Raw genomic sequence first — 20,120 nt, 5'->3', positions numbered from 1 at the left:
CCAGATAATACATTTGCAAAGGTTCTTTTATTTTAGGTTTAAGCCTGGATAATTGTGGTCTTAATCTCAGGGTAGGCAAGAAAGAGAATTGTACATGAAAGTATTTACACAAAGTTCCCAAAGCCCTGTGGATTACGCATTAGTTTGGATAATGAACTAGTATAGATAGAAAGAAAAGAAAATCTGGGTATTCGTGCCATTTCTGATGTGTTTCCCTGAACATTTGCCAAACAATAACCCTTTAAGATTGTGCCCATGGAGGGTTATATGGCAGGAGAAACATCTGGTTTATTTCATTGCCTAATGCCAAATCAAAACACTTGGTCTTTAATTTAGAGGAGATCAAACAGGAGGACTGTTTAACTTTGTTGATTATATCAGACCTCTTTGTGATAACTTACATTTTGATTCCTACCTCAGAACTAGGGTAAAGGCCTTTGTACGGTCTCAGTAGTTAAATAGCCACTGGTCCCTCACAAAAGAAAAGAAAATGTGGGGAAGTTGACTTCTAAAAGTAATTCATGAATTAAGTTTCTTTGTTGCTTTAGACTCAATAACATTAGCATAACAAAGCCTAACTGAAATGTACACTGTAGTGTTTAAAAAATTGGACTAACAGCTCCGAGGTTTGGCTCTGCAGGCTCTCAATTGTGCAGCTTTTGTCTAAGAGCCTTTTCATTAGACCCTGGCATATTGGCATCCCGCTGATTGGAATGGACCATGACTGATAGGAGGAGGAGTCTCATTTGTTGCAGTAAAATGAGTCATGTTACCGTTTAAGCCTGGCAGAAGGTGTCAGGGTTGTTCATCATTGGTCATTTAACAGCACAGCGGCCAGGGACTGAATGCAGAATGAATTCTGACCTCGTGTCTTAGTTGTGGCTTTGGTATAATGGAGGTTTTCCCTCATACAAAAACAGCAAAACAAAATCAGCAGGTAGAGCAGTGGAAACCAGCCAGTCTCAAAGGAAACTTCATGGCCTTTGTTCTGATATAATTTTAATTTTCTGTATCTTACCTGCCTGGAACTCTACAGTTCCCATACTGATACCCAAGATATATTTTTACACTCATACGCAATGCATGAATTTCCTACAGTGGTCTGAGGTGGCTTGTTCTTTTAAATATACTTTCTTTCTAGCATGTAGGAAAAGGAGAAGGTATTTCCAATAGGGAACTGATGGTGTTTTCTAACGGGAAAGTGTGATAAACCAAGAAGGAGCATGTGGTCTATCAGGTCCTGGTTTTGTCAGTTCAAAAAATACAATATGCAACTTAACCGAGTCCCAGTTTATTGTCAGCTAAATGCTGAAATGTCATATTGTCTGTGAGAAGAGACACCAACCACACTGCCAGTGAAGACTTTTTGTAACTGCCATCTGATGACTAACAAATCCTGCTCAAGCAAAACAGGTTCGAACTGGTGACCTATAAAAATACGTTCTGAAGTCCATAGTCAGCCCCTAAACTGATTCAGTTGCCTTCACAAAATGAATTTTCCAAGAATCTTAGAATTCTAAGTTTTAATTAAAGCTTTAAGCATTATGTCTTCTGTTTTTATTAAGGCTTTTTAATTACATTAATAGCAAGGAATGGATTGTTGCAAGTTGAGGTTTGGTATCTCAAGGGAGCAGCTGATACAGAAATAAGAGGGAAAAATTGTATGCGCTGCAATACAATAGGAAGAGCAACAAAATTTCAGATGGTTCTCATTTGGTAGGTACGTAACTAGGGCTGAACGTTTTCTTGGTATTTTCTCTTGTGAAGGTTTAATTTCTAGAAGATAATGTGTTGACTGCTAAAATCTTTTCTCTCTTTAAAATTTGGGAAGTCATTATTTCTTCACATTTTCCTGAAGTTTTGTTTGTTATAATTATCTTTGTGCTGTTAACTCTTATGTATATTGTTCTCCTTCAGTGACAACAAGGCTGTAATTTCTGCTGCTGTTGAAGTAGAAGGAAGATCAGTTACACTCGTGTTGCTATCAAATACAGGCTGTGCTTATTTTGACAGCTGCTTGAAAATGAAAGTTCTCTGGACATTTTTAGAGGCTTGAGTGTGATAAAGCAGAGCTGTGATTGAAGGATGAAATTGGGGTTTTTATCAATCTAGCATCATGAATGACAATTAAAAGCATGAAAAGGAATCCTAATAGCTATTTTCTTTACTGAATATTATGGCATGTATTGATACACAATCCCTTTTGTCTGTTGTTAGATTTATTCTCCTGATCATACCAGCAGTAGTTTCCCATCGAATCCGTCAACACCAGTTGGATCACCATCGCCTCTTACAGGTAGAGACTAGCCATTTGTCAGTAACTCATTTCTTGTTTTGAAAGCCTCCTGTTTTGAATCCCAGTGAAATCAGCAGTTAGATTCCTTGCAAAATTACTTCTGCATTTTGTTTATATTTCCGTTGTACTAAATCCAGATTTAGAAATCCAGATTCTTAGCTGGTTTGTTACGAGCATTCACTTAAATCCTGGTGACAGGCTTTTAAAATTAGCTTCTTAAAATAATCTTTGACAACACTGAATGACCATATACAACCACAGCTATAAAGATGTCTGTACAGATCTGTACCATTGGAGAGAATTAAGAGTGATTTGGTTGGTTTTGTTGTTTTTTTTTTTAAGCTATATGCTAAAATTCTGTGGCAGCTTTCAGTGACAAACACAGCAGATGTGTGTTCCCTCTAATGAAAATATAGTAGCTGTGAGAGTATCCAGTTTTTACACAGGATAGCTTTTCATTCCTATCTCTCATGAATGCTTTCATTCTATGGGAGAAGAATTTCTGGCATTTTTCAAAATAAATGCTCTATATTGCAGCCACCTCTGTCACCTGTGCTTTGTGTGTTTGTAGTGTGAATGTGGGAAGGAGCATTCCAGTGTGGAGATGAACTGTGGGCAGCTGCCTACAGCTATTAGTGGGTAGTGCAGCTTTCACAGACACTGTGGCCTCAGCTGTCTAGTAAAAGTTGAACAGCTGTTCTCCATATAGAGAGGGCTGTGAAAGCGCCATTGAGTTAAATTTGTTGTTTAACAAAGAACTAGAATTACAAGCAAGATGATGTAACTTTAACCCTGTTCTTTCCTGTAGTGCGATTAGTTAAATTATTTAACGTTTATACAGCAGTCTGTTTTCCCTTTCTCTGTTGTTTAATGTATCCCTGCAGGCTCGAGGCCATTGGTCACTTCTTGCAATAGTGTTTAGATTTTTTGATTAAAAAAACCCAAAACTAACTTGCAGTGAAAGGTGCACAGAATGAGCCTGGCTGGACACCTCTGTAACCTAGAGCAATAATTCGTTAAAGTTATGGCACGTAAAATGGACATATGTAAGTGAATATACAGACTACATGCAGTGTCACTCGGAAAACTTGCATCATTCATACTTGACTTATGTTTAATGGACACTGCTCTGGTTTTCTGTGGTCTTAATGGATTACTGAATATCCGACATGGTATACCTGAGCAGCTGCTTTGAGCATTTCTGTAACTGAAAAATCTGTGTTGAATTGAGTGAGGATGGGATTAATGGGCTTTTTGATTCATTGATTGCAGTTGACAAAAGACGTTTTGTGTATCCTTGTACTGAAAAGGTAGATCAGACCAGAAAATTGTTACTGATTTCTTTTTAACATCAAAACAAACACTGAAAATATTTTGTGGCTGGAAGAAAGAAGTTCTGACATTTCAAAGTATTTAAAATTTTAAAGATCCCAACTGTAGTTCCCTGAGCAGGTACTACACCTGATTTTGTAAGTGTGAAAGCGCCAGCTAATTCCTGGGTTTAGAATACAAATTTGAGGTCCCTGAAATGTGAAGCTTCCCTTTGCCATTGATGCCTTTGTCTGTTGGAACCTGTATCAGATGTAAAACTCTCCAAAATTTGCATTTTAATTTGTGTTCATTATCCTGGATTCTGATGGCTAAGACAGTAGTAGAGTAAGCAAATAATTCTGAAATCCTTCTTAGACACAAACTTAGCATCTGCTTTACGATTATACCCTCCCACCCCCTTTAATTTCAGTGATACAGAATTTATCAAGCCTTTGGTAAATTGCTGCAGTAGTTAATTACCTTCATTTATGAATCTGGACTTTTATCTTTATTCCCAGATGAGTCACTGAGAACACAGTGAAGCACAATGTAAAGTAATTACTACTACATTTATGGCTGTTGATACTCCTGGTAGCCATTTTCTGTCCTGACCCAAAAAGTTATTGCAGATAACACAAATGTTTTATGTACACTAAAATAATATGCTTTGCAGCATTTTAGCCTTCATTGTGATTTTCCTCTTTTTTGCAGTTAGCTCTTTGTTTATCTAGCTTTCTTCTTATTATAGGTTTGAGTGAGTCATAACTTGCATATCCTTTAATTGTAAATTACAGTAGGAGTACTCTGCCATTTAAAGCATTGAGAGATGATAGCTTCATGACACATGTAGATAAACTCATATTTGACCATTTGGCTGTTACATTACTGAATAAGGGTAATGACATTTTTTAATTAATTTAAGTAAAAGCTTTGAGAACAACATGATGAAAACCCCCAAGTACTGTGAGACAATAGCATATCTCATCTTCCCTGCCCCCATTTAATTTCTAATTTTACATAAACATGCCCAGACCTTAGCTTCTTGCATAGTTTCAATGATTGTGTATACGTATGTGAAGTTTATGTGCGGATCTGAATGGTGGGAGCCTTGGTATTTTAAGAATCCTCCTCCCAGGATCATAAGTATTCAGAAGGCTTCAGTTGGTTCTGAGGGTACAAAACCAGCCCTCTGTGGACTCTGATGCCGAGTGTGTGTTTGAAAGGAGAGCCAGAGGATTAGTGTTGGTAGTAGAAGAACAATACTGGAGTGATTACTATCGATGACCCCTGTAAATCCTAACACTTGCCTGGCTTATTTGTATTTTCATGCTGCTATGTTGGTGCTGCACTAAAAGCTGCAGTTGTTAATTGCAGGGCTTGTGGTGCCAGGATGCTTTCTAATATAATTGGTGGATTTCATGCACAAACTTCTAGGAGGGGGAGTGGAATGAGGAAGGCAGGAAATCAGTGCCATCTGGCAACCTGTGCAGACATGGAGACAGAGTATGCCACTGTGCAGAAAGAGCACCAGCATTACTAGAGGTGTGATTAAAAACTGCAGGTTGCAGTTGGGTGGTTCATTTGACAGGAGTTTAGTATTCCCTCCCCCCCCTTTTATTTTTTTTTCTTCCTTTGTGAGAAGTCCCACTCAAGAGTTTTGTTCTGGGCTTACACTAAGGAAATAATAACCTTTTCCCATTAAAAAAGCCCCCCAACAAACTCATGAGACAAGGTGAACAGGCATTGAGCCTTTGCTTTCTTTTCTTAACTGGTTGCCTTTCTGTTTGCCAGCTGATGCTTTACTGTAGGAAGCAGCACACTCACTGTTAGTAGTGAGCACTCACTAAATGGGTTTGTCTCTAAAAATGGAGTTTTGACCAGAAAAAATTTGGACCTTACAGTGAGCCAGAATATTCTAAAGTTGTTCCATTAATGCTTTGCAAAAATAAGTGAGACTCCAAGCGTCATTCCAAAGTTCAGGAACGACAGTAATGTTGGGGGGAGACTACAGATCCAGACTCAGAGTAGTTGTGTGAAAGTGAAAATTGGTAATTATAAACTTGCTCACTGATGTAGCTGTATTTTAAAAGAGAATTCCAGCACAGTTACGGCAGCTCTGGGCTGCTATGAAACTGGAGATGGTTTTATTTTTTTTTAATTAGAAAGGAAATATTTAGGTATTTTAATAGCTATGCAAGCTGTACTCTTTTTGTTATATAAACCCCTTTCTTTAAGAGGTAACTACTTGCAGCTCTCCGAACAAAGGAACTGTAATGTTATTAAACCTTTTCCCAGTTTTCCAGATGTACAGCTCTGGCTGTTATTGAAAGAACAAGCCCACAGGCTCTTCCTTTAATGAGCTGCTTTGGATTGTCCGTCCATAATTTATTAATGTAATTGCTTTATTATTACATTTGTATGGCTGAAAGGAAGCTGTCTCTAATGGCCACAGAATTTTGTGTAGTATCTTCATAAAAAGATGCGTTATTAGTTGGTGAGAAAAATACATGTTGACTATTTCAGGCTTTGTTTTAAAAGTACTTCTTTATTAGCATTTCACATCAAATTATTTTTAATTTTTACATGGTAATTAGGTATATTTATGTCGGATGAGAATGGATATGGATTTGAATTTGCAGTGTATAGGTAGTATGGATGTAATTGATTTGTTGCACAGTCAATATTCTTTAACTGCCAATTTATGTGCAGTATATCTGAAATCGCAAATGGGGATTACTTGGGTGTATTTTTACTCTTCTAAACTAGAAATGCATTATAATGTAAAATGGTATCATGTGGAATGAGATGATAAATCCTTTTGATCTAGTTTTAAGTTTTCTCATTTAGTAAAGAGGTGTCATAAAAATGGTTTTCCAGTTATCCTTAGTTCAGTGTCCATTTGCTTTCTTTAAATATTTTTGTGGTATATTTTAACATTATTAAAGATATGCCTACGTATACTGAACATAACCTGAAGAAGGAGTTCAGCAACCCTTTTATGGTGACACTGGCAGAGGGCAGGTATTTCAGGTACTCTGTGTGTGTGTTTAGTCCACTTTTGTATCGTTTAAGTACTGTGAAGATGTCACTGCTTTGTCATCGACAATGTGCCTAACCCTACGGATGCCAGGATATAAAAATTATCCCTCTGCAAGGCAGAATGAAGGAATTTGTCCTCCTTTGTGTACCCATATGTTAGCTTACCTTTATGCAGAATGCTGGTTTTGATTGAGTTGAGAAATATCGCGTCGCTGCTTCCCACTTCTGCTGCATAAATCTCTGTTAACCTAGACAATTTTGACAGGTGCCAGTCAGTGGTCTAGGAGTGGAGGACAAGCCCCCTCATCTCCAAACTATGAAAACTCTCTACACTCCTTGGTAAGAGTTGTTGAAAGCAACACCGTACTTTTTACTTAAGAGCTGAAGGCTTGGTTTTGTATAAATCCTGCATATCATTAAAGGAAACAGTAGGATAGCATTACAAATGAATTCTTTGCTAACAAATGGCCTGTTCAGTTGAACAATATAAGACGTGCAGGGTGTGTCTTTCACCATCTGTTCCTTGGGCATCAGGCTTCTGTGCTGAGGACAGCTGGTGCTAAAGCGCTGTTATGAGATTCTGGTACCTTTTCACAAATCCATAGCTAATTCTTATCTAAAGTTCAGTCTGGAGGAAAGATAAAGACTTCATGCCTTTGCATTTACTTGTCCTTCCCCTCCCTCCCTGAAATGGTAGCCTCTTGGGCTTGCCTTCACTATGCTTGTCATTAAAGTACTAATATATTGTATTTATAATTGTTATTTGTTATTGGGGAGTGTTCATTTATTAATTAATGAAACGTTTTACAGAAAAAGACCTGGGAAATCATCTACAGCATTGTAAATTTTCTTCCTTTGAAGATGCAGCAGAGGATTTAAGTTACTGACTTCTTTCTTAAATTCCTGAGACAGGATCGGGAAGGAAAAGGGAAAAATTTGAGGGGAGGCTTTGATTACGTGTTAATATTTCTAGTTTCCACAGGTGAAATTTCGTTTTTCTGTCTAACAAGAACAAGTTTAAGCCAAATCCATTTTCTTCAATATTTTTGCAATTAAGTATAATTGTTACATACATCTTAAAATCCTAACAAAACTGCAGTGTTAAATATTAGCCTTTTCTTATCTCAATATAATCAGATCTCTGTTGCATTAACTTCACTAACAATTTATTGCTGACATGCACATCAGCTGTTTCCTCACCTCTTTTTTGAATTAATCTTAACCTGTGCTTTGCTTCCTGTTCTGTCTTGACTTTGCCAGAAAAATCGAGTTGAACAGCAACTTCACGAGCATTTGCAAGATGCAATGTCCTTCTTAAAGGATGTCTGTGAGGTACTATTTCACTTTAGATGGTGCCTTTTTGTGTTTCAATTAATGCTTCCTTCAGATTCCCCATTAAAAACTTAAATTAGCATAGCATATGACCCATCTTCTGACTCCAACATCCTGCCATTTCAGTTTCTGGAGAGCTGCAGTGTCAGAATTGGTTTTGCTTTGGGGTTTTTTGGTCTCCTTTTTTTTAAAAAAAGGAAAGTAATTTAAAGACAGACTCTTCTGCAGTAACATACAGAATTCACTTTTATTTCTGCAGTAGCTGATGTGTTTAAAGCTCCACTTTAGAAAATGATAGCTCAAAGTTTTGTCCAGGTTTTTTGTAATACAGGTTCTCAAAAAGCCACTGCCTCTCTTTATTGTTACCAACGCGGTGAGGCTGATTTTATGATCATTCTTTCTCATCCTTTATTAGCTTATTTTGTAGCACTTCCTTTTTTCTTTGTTCATGCCATGTAATAGAAGCTGAGTAACATTAACCTTGTAATAAGATTCACTTTAAAAGCTACCACCTATTTGTGGAATGAATGCTATCTTGAGCAAAATCTCCAGATATCTTTTCTTTTTCCTGTTTGTTGTAGTGCTGGTAGGTGCTTTCAAAGTCTTTGATATATGCATTTCATCTTCTGTCTTTAATATCTCTGAGGTAGAAACTACTGCGGTATAATGAGTATGCAGGTTTATTCAGTAATAGCTGCTCCTGTCCCTCTTAAATTCTAACAGCAGTCTCGAATGGAGGATCGCTTGGACAGACTTGATGATGCCATCCATGTACTACGAAATCATGCTGTGGGGCCTTCAACAAGCCTGTCAGGTGGCCATGGAGATATACACAGTTTATTGGGACCATCCCACAATGGGCCAATTGGAAGCCTGAACTCAAACTATGGAGCATCTAGCCTTGTGACAACCAACAGACAAGCGTCAATGGTAATGGTATTTTTAAATGTGTATTTTTATGTATAACAGCTTCAGCTGATGCATTTGACTTAGCGCAGAGCCTAGTGAGTTACAACCGGAGTGTAAGGCCAACATTTATCAGGAAGAAACTACTTGAGGTTCCTGCGGAGGAAAAAGTGGCAGACAGCTTGCACCTGCTATGGGTTTCCAATTAGAGGGTTAGGGTGGGGGTAGAAATGAGGGGGAGGAGAAAGATGGGAAAACTTAAACTTGGGCCTGGTCAGTGGCCCATAAAATCCTGCTGTGACCATATGCAGAAAGCTGAAACTTTCTGCTGAGAGCATTTCAGCTTATACATGCATTTTTTCCAGATGTGTAATAATTGGCAGAACAGTTTTCTCCTTGAAATGGTGAATAGGGAGATTGAATGGGAAAAGCAGTCAAGAAGGACTGAATTTCAAGTGTTCTGGTCTGGAAAAGCTGTTTATTGTAAATTGGAACTAGTCTTCAATAGCAGATGCTGGCAGAGGACTGGGAGGAAGCTGTTGGAATGTGGAACCATGGTGTGCGCAGGCTCAAAATGTAAACTTTTTTTTCTAAATGAAAAGGAGTTTGAGCACAGCTGTAGTGCAAGTAACAATGAAGAGGAAACAACTTTTAGATTAATCCCCAAGAAGAGTGAAATAATTCAATCCATCTCTTTTAGTTTCTTTAAAAAAGTGAACTGTTCTGAAAAAATGTAGTTGAGCTTTTTATAGATCAGAAGTATGTTAAAAGCATTAGACAGTAAACGAAATCTATTTGTAGCATTGCTTACCTCCCTTTTTCTTCCTTTGCATTCCTCCCTTCTCAAGAACGCTTAAAGGAAAAAGGGCTTTTTAAAACATGCTTATTTTAGTGGTGCCATGTGTTTGCATGTTTACAGCGTGATTTTAAAGACCAGTTACATGCTGTGAAATTTTCTGTCATAAAACAGATTCACAGCTGGGCACTGTGTGATCAAGGCAAAACTTCACCTATCATCAAAATAATTAGGTACCCCAATTGCTGAAGGGTTTGTATTCTATAAAACTGAATTAGTTCCAGGCTCTCCCATTCGCACGTCACACATCCATTTATATTAATTTCAGAACCACTGCAGCAGACATCAAAAAGAACTGGTTACTTTCTATAAGCTGCGTGTGTTTGGGGGCTTTTCGGGGGGGAGTGCTTTCCAACACATACCCAGCTTTAGGTTTCTATACAACAGTTAGTAATGAAGGAAGTGATGCATAAATACTTCAGAATTTTTTCTGAATACTGCCTCATATTTAAAGAATGCTGTTAAAAGGGAATGTTCTGCCGTAGTCTGGGGTAGACTGCAGTCTAGTTATACAAAAGAAAACTTGTTTTTTGCTCAGTCTTAATGACGTGGGGTAGAGTGACTGAAATTGCAGTGGCAGAATTGTTCTCTGTCTTGTGGAACCTTCTGGTGCTGCAAAGCCAGATCCAGTCAAATGCAGATAGTGTTGCAATGTACACAGAAATCTGTTTCTCTTTTAAACTAAGCTATGATAAATATTTTATCAGCTTGGTTTTGATTGAAATAGGTGGCGGTGGAAGATGACTCCCCAAAATGAATTCCTTGGTCTGCTCTAGTTTGATGTAGTTGTGTAACTTAAATGTAATCTAGACTTGAGTTGCCACTAATGATTGATTGACCTGCTGCTTCAATTGAAAGATGCTTGCTCTCTGTTAAAAAAAACCCTTAGATTAGGAAAATGAAAAAAAAAAAACCACACCAAAACCCAAACCATCACTTGCTTTTGTATTTCATCTGGCTGGGTGAAGCAAGCCTGCAGATCAGTTTTGCTTGAATAGTGAGTCAGCTAAAGAATTCCTTGGATTAACCCTAATTTTGTTACATCAGAATAATTGGCTCCAACAGAAAGCATCCTGTTGTGGCCTTGACCAGTCCCCAGCGAGTGCCCTTTGCCATCATTTGCAGTCGCAGGCACTCAGCATGGCTTAGGATGGGGCCTGAAAGATGAACAGAGCAGGGGCTGGCCTTCCTGGCTGTAGTGGAAACTGAGCGGTGTTAGTTAATGATGACTGCATTGCAGTAGTGCCCCCCACTTAAGAGGTGCAATTCTTGCGTTCTTCAGTAATCAGTTAATTCCAACCTATACTTATTTACCATTTGTATTTCTTGAAATCGTAAGTGCAGGAGAACAGAGGATTTGACACCACCTGAACCGTAAGGTCTAGGCTTTGTTCAGAAATTAAAGAGTGCTGTACTTCAGAGAGCCTCCAGTAAATTTTAAGAAAATAATGTATTGGCTCTCACGGTGTGAAATGTGAACATCAGTGCAGGTGTTTACCTGGTTTTGTTTGACGTGTTCAGAAGGGGTTTAAGTCAAGAAACATTCATTGCACTGAACGAAACTTCCTTCTTGGGGGAGGGAGGCGGGGGTGTCTCTTCATACAAAACATTTTTTCTCTGTAGGAAAAAAAATAGAAGTTAAATTTAATTTCCCTTGAAGATGATGATCTTGGCAGAAGGAGCTAGGAAATGAGTAATTTAACTCCTTTTTATGTAATTAGTGTAACCAGACATGGTTTTATTTTAACATTTGCTTAATTTTTGAGCCAGATTTATTTTAAAACTCTAGTTGACTTCATTTCCTGCTCGCTCTGAATGGTCTTGTTTTCTTTTTAGCTGGGCTGGCCATTAGACTTATTCAAATAGATTTTTAATATCTCAAACTCATCAAATATTTGCTAAGTGGCCTTTGAAGTTGATTTGTATTTTATTTCATGTATTATTGAAAAGTTAAGAAGTAATACTCTTTTTGTTCTTATTCAAGCTGCTTTTTATTTGTCATTGAAGTACAATGGAAAAAGAACAGCCTGAATTGATTAAAAATAAATAAATAAAAGGCCTGGAAATGCGGTTAAGGATGAAACTCAATCCTGAAGTCACAGGGTTTTTTCCAGGTATAACAGGGATCCAAGGGAACTGGACAGTCTCCCCTTCTTACCCTGTGTCTGCTGTGCTGTAAGGGCAGGACAGGGCAGCAGGAGCTGCTTGGCCAGCACCACCCGCTGCTCTTGCGCAAAGCCCTTCCAGGCGCTGTGTTTCCAAGCAGAGCCGATGCTCGCACTGAGCCACTCTGAGCTGTCCCAAGTGTAAACATCTTGATTCCAAAGCCCTCTTCATTGTCTTAACTGTGTTCACCTCGGTTAAAATTGTATTACTGGTCAGCTGGCATGGCTTGAGAAGTGCTTGTGTTCTGACACGTGCTTAGGTAAGTCCTGCAGCAGATACAAGCAAAGACTGGTTTGTGGGGAGGTTTTTCAGCTCTCAAAAGCTTTTACTGCCACGAGTTCAAAACTAATAACGAAACTGAAGTGTGAGATGCAGGCCCCGCGTTCGCAGAGCAAAGGTCCTTCCTCTCGCCACGTGTGGCTCCGGGCCGGCTCCCCACATGTGCAGCACTGTGCTGCCAGTTGCCACGATCCGTCTGGTTTGTGTTCAGTTGCCAGGAATACTGAGCTGCTTTTCTAGTTTCAGCTCCCAAACGTTACCACTTTACCAAACGGACGGGGTGAGCTCGGCACTCACGGTTTGTTCAAACGCACAAGTCGGCGCCCTCTGCGCGAGCCTCCTGAGCCGCGGGACCTCAGCTCGCGCGGTGAATGAGGCACTGCAGAGCCGGGACCGGGCAGGACTTTGGGCCGTCCCTTCGCTAAACGTAACCCGTTTGATTTGCCGAGAGCCCGCCACGCTCGTTGCTGTGGCAGCGTAGGCAGGCCGCCCCGCGGTGGCTGGTTCCGGTGCGGGTTTAGCAGTCGGTGTGTGCCGGCACGCCGCGGCTCCCCCCCGCCCCAAACCCCGGCTGCCATTTCGCGGCCCCGCGCCGGGCCCAGCTTTACCTCAGAGCGGCCCCTCGGCGGGCTCAGCCCTCCCGCCTTTGTCGCGGGCGGAGGCGGGGCCGAGGCGCCCAGCTGTATGCTAATGCGGGCAGCGCGCGCCGCCCCGCCCCGCGCAGCTGGCGGGTGCCCCGGGAACGGGGGAGGGGGCCCCGCGGTGCCGGGAAGCGGCTGGGCTGGGGGTCGGCGGCAGCGGTGGCTGCGAGAGGGGGCTGTGCTGCGGCGCAGGGTGCCCGCGCGGCGGTGAGGGGCAGAGGGACGGAGCCTCTCCTGGGAACGGCAAACCCGGTTGTCTGAGCGCGGCGTTCCGGAGACTTACAGTCCAGCTGGGTGCCTTGACGCAGGCCCCGGTTTGCTGTGCTTACAGGAAACAGCTCTGGGCCTTCGCACGGGGTACAGGGGCGTTCAGCAAGCCTCCTGCTTTAGGGATTGTTTGGATTTTCTAGCACATCACAGATCAGAGATGAGCGCTCATGACGTGGTCAGGTTTGTGACACCTGGCTCCTCAGATTCCTGTATCGGTCTTGTTGATCTGAGTTGTATGCTTTGATTTTGTAAACCTGTTTCAAAGGACTGGAACATGGACTTGAATTCAGCTTTTATTCCCGGTCTGTTTCCTGCCTGTATCAGAACTGGTGTGCTTATCTCTCACGTCTAGATTAGCACTAGATCTGGAAGTTGCCAGGGTTCTGGCAGCTGCTTCGTTTGGACACAGCTTTAAGAATTGTAACCTTTTGTAAGAAGTACGTTTTGGAACAGACTTGGCCCTGAAGTGATTCACAGTCCGTACTTTGAATAAAAGCACCCTCATGCGTTAGGACTTAGCATGAGCAGAAGAACAAAATCACGGGCACGACCTGCAGGGCAGAATTAGGGGAAGGCTCGGGTTTGGAAGTGCTCTGTGCAGAGCAAGCCTCACGTTCCTGTTGTACGAGTTTTGTCTCATAGGCTGGAAGACACGGGCTCTGCTCTTTGCTCCCAGTGAGCTCTCAAGCACCGCAGGAGCTGAGATGACTGCATCCATAGTGGAACTTCTCACAGACAAAGCCTATTACACACACAGGAAGATAAAACACATTTTAAATAGCAACAGATATCCCACAGTATACAAGAGATTTTCTGCAGAACAATAGATACGGATACCAGCCCAGAATGACCTGATATTAGTTAAGGGGGGGGGGGGGGGGTGTTCCCCCTTTCCTTTCTTGTTCCTGTGTGTTAGCTTACAGGAACGAGTATGTATTAAACAAAGGATAAACTTGCATAAGGGTATTTATCTCTCTCTGGGTAAAACCCATACTAAGACATGAAAGGTAGAAGCTGCATTAATTACTCAAGAGGGATTCAAAGCTCAGCAGTTTACTAGGATTGAAGGATTTATTGAAAAACAGTGGTTCTCATGTGTAACTCCAGGCAATAAACCTATTTAATTAAAGGCTTAATCTTCTAGTTGACATGTTTGCTACTGTTCCAATAAAAAGCTTTATCTGTAGCCAGTTTTTGTAACTATATAAATAATAGTAGAATCCTCAGCTTTGTTAGGGTTTTGGTTTTTTTTTAACTGTAAAATTGTATTGTGGTTGTATTATAAATATTTAAAGGACTTTTGTGTCTTTAGGAATCAAAAGCTTTAAATAGTCTGCATTCCAGATTATTTAAATACAGGCAGTGTGTCTGTACCTTTTCCTTTCTCAAACAAAAGAATATGACTTTATAGAGGTTCGCATTAATAACAGTGTTCTGTCTTGAGCAGAGTTTTTAACAGATTTGCCTGTTCAAGCTGGGCACGGGCACTCATCGCTGTCTTGGCATAAGTACTGTTAATCCAAGTTTATGCTTCCTCTCGGTGCTTGCTGCTTGGAAATTTGATCATGATGTATCATGAAGGAGCAGATCAGAAAATACTGAGAGGTGGTAGGAGCAGTTAGATGCCTGGGTTATTTTTGTATGATAACATTCTGTAATGGGACTAAGATAAATGTATTTAGCTGAGAAAGGAGGGAAATGAGAGGGAATTATTAAAGTGAACAAAACAGTATTTTGATATTAGATCCAGTTCTGCCTTAATCCTGTTTGAGCACAAGTGAGGAGATGCTATTTATACACGTGCATGTCTGTGTATGTGAGCATAGGGCAGTATACACACCTTACACATGGGGTGAAGACGATTATTCCCCACGATTTAAGGATCACAGTGTTACATGTACTGGAGTTGCTAGTTGAATTCGTTTAAACAATCAAAGGTTAATCAAGTCTTACACCCCTCGGGTATAAATCAAGGAGAAAACTCTGTAGTGTTGTGTGGGAAAGTAGTGAAAAACCTTGTTGCTAGGTTGCTGTGTTATTCCAAACAGGTGTTGGTCACTGCTTTGCTTGAAATACAGCTTAATCCTGTGTGGTGTGATCAAGTGGTGTAGTGTAATAGCATCTTCCAACTAAATCTTTCCTTTACCAAGCTAGAACTTTAACTTGGGTTTGTAATCCAGCAAATATTTTGTCTTTTAAACTTCTGTATCTGGACTGTTTCTTTTTCTTTAAAGCGTATCTTTAATGGAAATGTTTGCTTTGCTTTGCTTTAGGTTGGGGCTCATCGGGAAGAAAGTGTCAGCCTCAGCAGCAACCATTCAGTTCTTCCCAGTGCAGTTTCTGCTCAGAGCACAGAACTAAATCATAAAACACAAGAAAGCTACAGAGGTAACTTCCCAGTGATTTTAAATGGGGTCTGCAGTAATCCAGAGCCAGTGAGGTTGTAAATCTTGGTAAAATTGCATCAGCACAGGGAATAGAGACATAGATGATGTTGAGAAATAAGAAATTAATTGTAAATACTGTAAAATGCTGCTGTGAAGGAACCCTGCGACAGTTTTCAGGGCATCCCTGTGTCAGACTTGACGCACTATAGTTCCAGCAGAAGACTCTGCATTACAGCCATGTTCTCTTGGCTGAAGGAGCCGTAATGGCATTTGCAGTACGGCAGCCATTTCCGAATCGGCAGGAAGGGCTGCAGAGTGAGCTGAAGGCAGATTTCAGTCTAGCTAATAAAAAGAAATCCTTCCATACAGGTGTTAATGGTTCCCTCTGTTAATGGTTCCCTCAATTTTTAGCTTGAAGTAGTAAGCTATGGAAGACACAAGTCAGCTTACTCGTTAGCATGCTTGCACCATTTAGAGAGGTGCGTGTTGCACGTTTGATCTAAGCCCAAGCCTTAATGTCAGTGCAGCTCTGCTCTAAAATTTGCAGCCCAGACATAAGGTGCAAGTTTCCTTACTTCACTGAAGTCCTGTTGTCTTTAACAGTGCTTTTCTTAGATGAAGCTGTTACTGATCAAGCTGCTCTGAGTTATGATCCCTTTACAACCCCTGACACATGCCCAATTACATCAGTGTTACCAGGATTTCTCTTGTTGCTGTTGCCAGAGTGTAGTTCCTACTGTCGTCTTCCCAGACTCTGTCCTTAGCTCTGGCCTCCCATTGACAATATCTGCTTGAGATTCTCTTTGGCATTTCATGCCTGTGATACTCACACTGCTCTCTGGTTGCCTGCAGCATTGTCCGGTGGCTTACAGAGCCAGTCTGTGGCTATAGGTCCAACAGAAATCAAGTCTGAACATAAGGAGAAGGATGAAAATATACATGAACCCCCCTCATCGGATGACATGAAATCAGATGATGAGTCCTCCCAGAAGGATATCAAGGTCTCATCTAGAGGCAGAACAAGGTGGGTTGCTGACATGTCCTAGAGAATTTGTGCTTCCTTAATGCTGTGTAACATGCTGTCCTTATGTTTGATGAATTTATTTCAAGGCTTTTGCATTACCTCAGTGCACCTATTAATAGACAGCTGAAGCAGATAAACAGTTTAAGTGTTTGTATCCACTTAAATACAGAATAGAGGATTTTCTGGGGAAATCACTTGAAAAGTGTGCATTCCCTTATGTTGGTGCCTTGCCTGATACCTGCCTGTGTACGTGTAAGTGGTGTAAGATACAGAGAGCCCTGCCCAGCATAGAGGGTGGGAGAACATTAGAAACCTGCAATACTTTGTACCTGGGCAAGGGCTGCGCTTCTAAACTTGAGCAAGTGGCGATGAAGAGCAGCAGCCTGGTAAGCCTCATTCACTGGGGTGAGCACAATAGGTACATAGTCTGTGAAACACTTCTCCCCTCCAAAGGCATAGGCAAAAAACCTGGAGCTGATGCCGAGTAAAATTCTTCTGGATCTGCCTGATGGGCCTGAAACAAGCATTGACATTTGGGGTAACAGTAAACAATGAGAGTTTTGCAACAATTGGCAGCACAGCCTGTATCATCACATGTCTAATGGCATTTTAGTGTGTGAATTTTAGTTAGAGGTTTTCTGTAGTTTTAGACCGAATTGGACAATCCTATATTTAAAAAAAAGGCTATGCAAGTTAATACAATAATTTGAAGTGATACAAGAATTCTGATTAGAACTGATCAGCTCTATGATGGGTATTATTAGAAGATAAAATAGTTCTAAAATAGGCCACTAAGGGCTTTAACAAAACTAATGCTTTTTAATAAGCACAGTAAATTGAAAATTACCTGAATGCCTTCTTATATAAGCTGATACATTGGAAACTGGCTGAACTACTTGTTGAAAAGGCTTTATTCCTCACCTGATGAGATGGCTGAGTTACCTCTTTGCTCCTCATTTCTCAGTGATTGAGTGAAGTGGTAGTTTTGCTTCGAGGGGCAGTGTGTTGCCACTACTTATCCTAGAGATGTTTGCCACCTGTAGACAACATTCTGTGCATATTCTTCAGCCGGACACCATTTAAAACTTTCAGAAAGAGGCAGGAATAGCAAGAATTACCTTGAGTACTTAAGCACTGATTTGGAACACTTCCTTAGTTATCTAAGTATACTTCAATATGAAATAGATTAAGCAGAAAAAGTTTAATTTCATCAACTGAAAATTTTGAACCAGCAGCACGATCACTTGTGATACTTCAGTTTACTTTTATTTACACTTTCTTGCAGCAGTACTAATGAAGATGAGGATTTAAACCCAGAGCAGAAAATAGAAAGAGAAAAGGAGAGAAGAATGGCAAATAATGCTCGAGAACGTTTGCGTGTACGAGACATTAATGAAGCGTTTAAAGAACTTGGCCGTATGTGTCAGCTTCATCTGAAGAGCGAGAAACCCCAGACGAAGCTGCTTATTCTTCACCAGGCTGTGGCAGTCATCCTCAGTCTAGAGCAGCAAGTGAGAGGTAAATGATTTAAAGTACTGACATACCTTGCTTTAAATTGTAACAAGCACTTACGTAGTAGCACAAAAGCTCTAACAAAAATATGAGATCTATTTTAAGACATACCTTACATAACTGAAATATTAAAATGCAGTGAATTTAACCATTTACTTAGGGATTTGCATTAAACGCATGGTGGGGAGGAGACAGAAAACCTACTTCAGTTGAATCAAAGACATATTAAGGTGCAGAGGCACCCTGCTTGAGCTTCTGATCAGCCCCGAGTGGTTCAGGCAGTTGGATGAGATGACCCTTGTAAGTCCTGTCCAACTGAAACAGTCTGATCTGTGTAGCTGGCATGAGCATTCCATTAGGTTTTGCTCTCTTGGACTAGTGAGTAGTCGTCTTCCTCAGTGTCCTGCTGACAGAAGTGCATCGAGTGGCTGGAAAAGTCTTTCAGATGTGGATGACATCAGTGGTCATACTTGCTTAACGCACTACATCTCTGAATCACTGATGCCACTGAATGATGTCAGTGTTTTATATTCTTGTGTATCTTATTTTTACTTCCATTTCCTGTTTTGTTGCTTGTGTTTTGCACAGATCAAAGCAATAGTTAAAAGTTCAATGAAAGTGACAAAGGGAATAACTCAACACAAGCTTATGTACTGTGTAGTAAGGATGAGATGCTGTGTTTTCAGGCAGAGTTTTACTGACCTGGGTTTTAATAAGGGCTCACAGTCTCCAGTCAGAGCTCTTCCATAGAGCAGCTAACTACTCTGCAGATGAGGCACCAAGTAGTGCCATGGCAAAGCCCTATTTTAGCATCGCTGAGACTTTGACCTTGGGAATTGTTTTGCTGTGAAAATGACAGTCTGGAAGATAAGGTTGAATATTACAAAGAAGTCAGAATAACATTAATCAAGCATGGTTTTTAATGTTTAAAAACCACCAAGTCCATCTCTTGGCTCTCCCAGATTCTGTCAGTCACAGAAAGCTCTGGGTGAAAACTAGTAAAATCACTTTTGCCTTGGTCAGAGGCTGCTTCTGAACCTTATGTCTCTGGTAGAAATCTTCTTCTGTATGTACTTAGAGTTAAATTGGACCTGTTCTGCAGGCAGTGTAAATTGAGAGCTTTTCCTTCCTCACGTGTACATTTCAGCTCCTACTCCCCGTGCATCACAAGCACACGATGCCTCTTGTGCAAGAGGCTGTGCTCCCCGTTTATCTCTGCGTCTTTCTTAGCACCTGTTCCTGACAGTGAGTGACCGGAGCTTTGTGCGGTGCCCGGAGGAGCTTTCACCAGTGTGTTGTTATAATTGCATCAGCCATTTCCTCTCCCTGCTGGTAATGAGGCTTCTCATTCTGTGATTGGCGCTATTCAGACTGAAACGTTTCAGATTTTGAGCTCTAACTGTAGGCTAGCATTTTTATCTCCGTTTCATAAATCGCTGTAAATTAACTTCCTTTCAGAGTTTCCACATAATTAAATCTTCTTTAAAACTTCAAGACAAGCCAGATTTAAACAAAGAAAACTGTGATTAAGAAAAGTTAGCAGTTTTGGGTTGTTTTTTTCCCCCAGTAGACTCTTTAGGAGTGTTCATCTTTAGGAAATGCAGTAGGAGGCAGTTGGTAATGACTCGGGTGAAAGCAGAATTAGCAAGTCTGTCCAAAATTGCCTCTGTCAGATTACCCCTGTAAAATGCAAACTGCAGTTACTGTGGGGTGCCTGTGCAGTGCAGGAGAAGGGCTTGTGCTGTCTGTTCAGTCTTGGCAGTCTCCTTACAGCTAAAATTATATCTGCAATCTTAAACTGCAAACCAGAATTCACTGACAGCTAGAAAAATACCTCAACATGTTGACTAAATTCAACATGCGCTGGTAGAACATAGTACACACTTTTTGTGTGTCTTTTGGGCCATGGCAGTTTTCATCTTTTGTATTTTGGTTCATGAAAAAAAAAAATTGAAGAACAGAAACAGTTGACTGTTAGAAACAATCATAATTTGAAAACTAGGTCCAAAGCTTCATCTATTGAAGCTAATTGGGGAAGTGGAAATATACTGATGGAGGTAGCTTGATAGCTGGTCCACAGCTGCCTGTATAAAGTACTGAC

General features: G+C 40.6%; 1 protein-coding gene and 1 long non-coding RNA gene across 13 annotated transcripts in view; one reads left to right on the top strand and one right to left on the bottom strand.

The window, feature by feature from the left end:
- The window catches only part of TCF12 (transcription factor 12), a 169,706-nt gene that overhangs the window by 144,899 nt on the left and 4,687 nt on the right, over positions 1-20,120 (top strand). For 5 of the 12 annotated variants that reach the window (XM_062627551.1, XM_062627559.1, XM_062627541.1 and 2 more), the window contains 7 exons: positions 2,218-2,296; positions 6,912-6,985; positions 7,907-7,978; positions 8,702-8,908; positions 15,370-15,484; positions 16,336-16,507; positions 17,793-18,025. In XM_062627551.1, coding sequence (XP_062483535.1) covers positions 2,218-2,296; positions 6,912-6,985; positions 7,907-7,978; positions 8,702-8,908; positions 15,370-15,484; positions 16,336-16,507; positions 17,793-18,025 — 952 coding nt within the window. The remainder of the gene's footprint in view (positions 1-2,217; positions 2,297-6,911; positions 6,986-7,906; positions 7,979-8,701; positions 8,909-15,369; positions 15,485-16,335; positions 16,508-17,792; positions 18,026-20,120) is intronic. The other 7 variants (XM_062627594.1, XM_062627638.1, XM_062627586.1 and 4 more) reach the window with 5 other exon arrangements.
- LOC134168223 (uncharacterized) lies at positions 8,913-12,302 on the bottom strand. Its single transcript, XR_009966465.1, has 2 exons — positions 11,899-12,302; positions 8,913-11,357 (listed from the first exon to the last, which is right to left on the bottom strand). It is a non-coding gene; the product is annotated as an uncharacterized LOC134168223 (long non-coding RNA).

Source organism: Pezoporus occidentalis, unplaced genomic scaffold (genome assembly GCF_034315485.1).
Source record: "Pezoporus occidentalis ecotype Australia unplaced genomic scaffold, CSIRO_AGI_Poc_V1 ctg11, whole genome shotgun sequence".
NCBI classification, from domain to species: Eukaryota; Metazoa; Chordata; class Aves; order Psittaciformes; family Psittacidae; genus Pezoporus; species Pezoporus occidentalis.
This window is presented reverse-complemented; position numbering and strand designations above follow the sequence as displayed.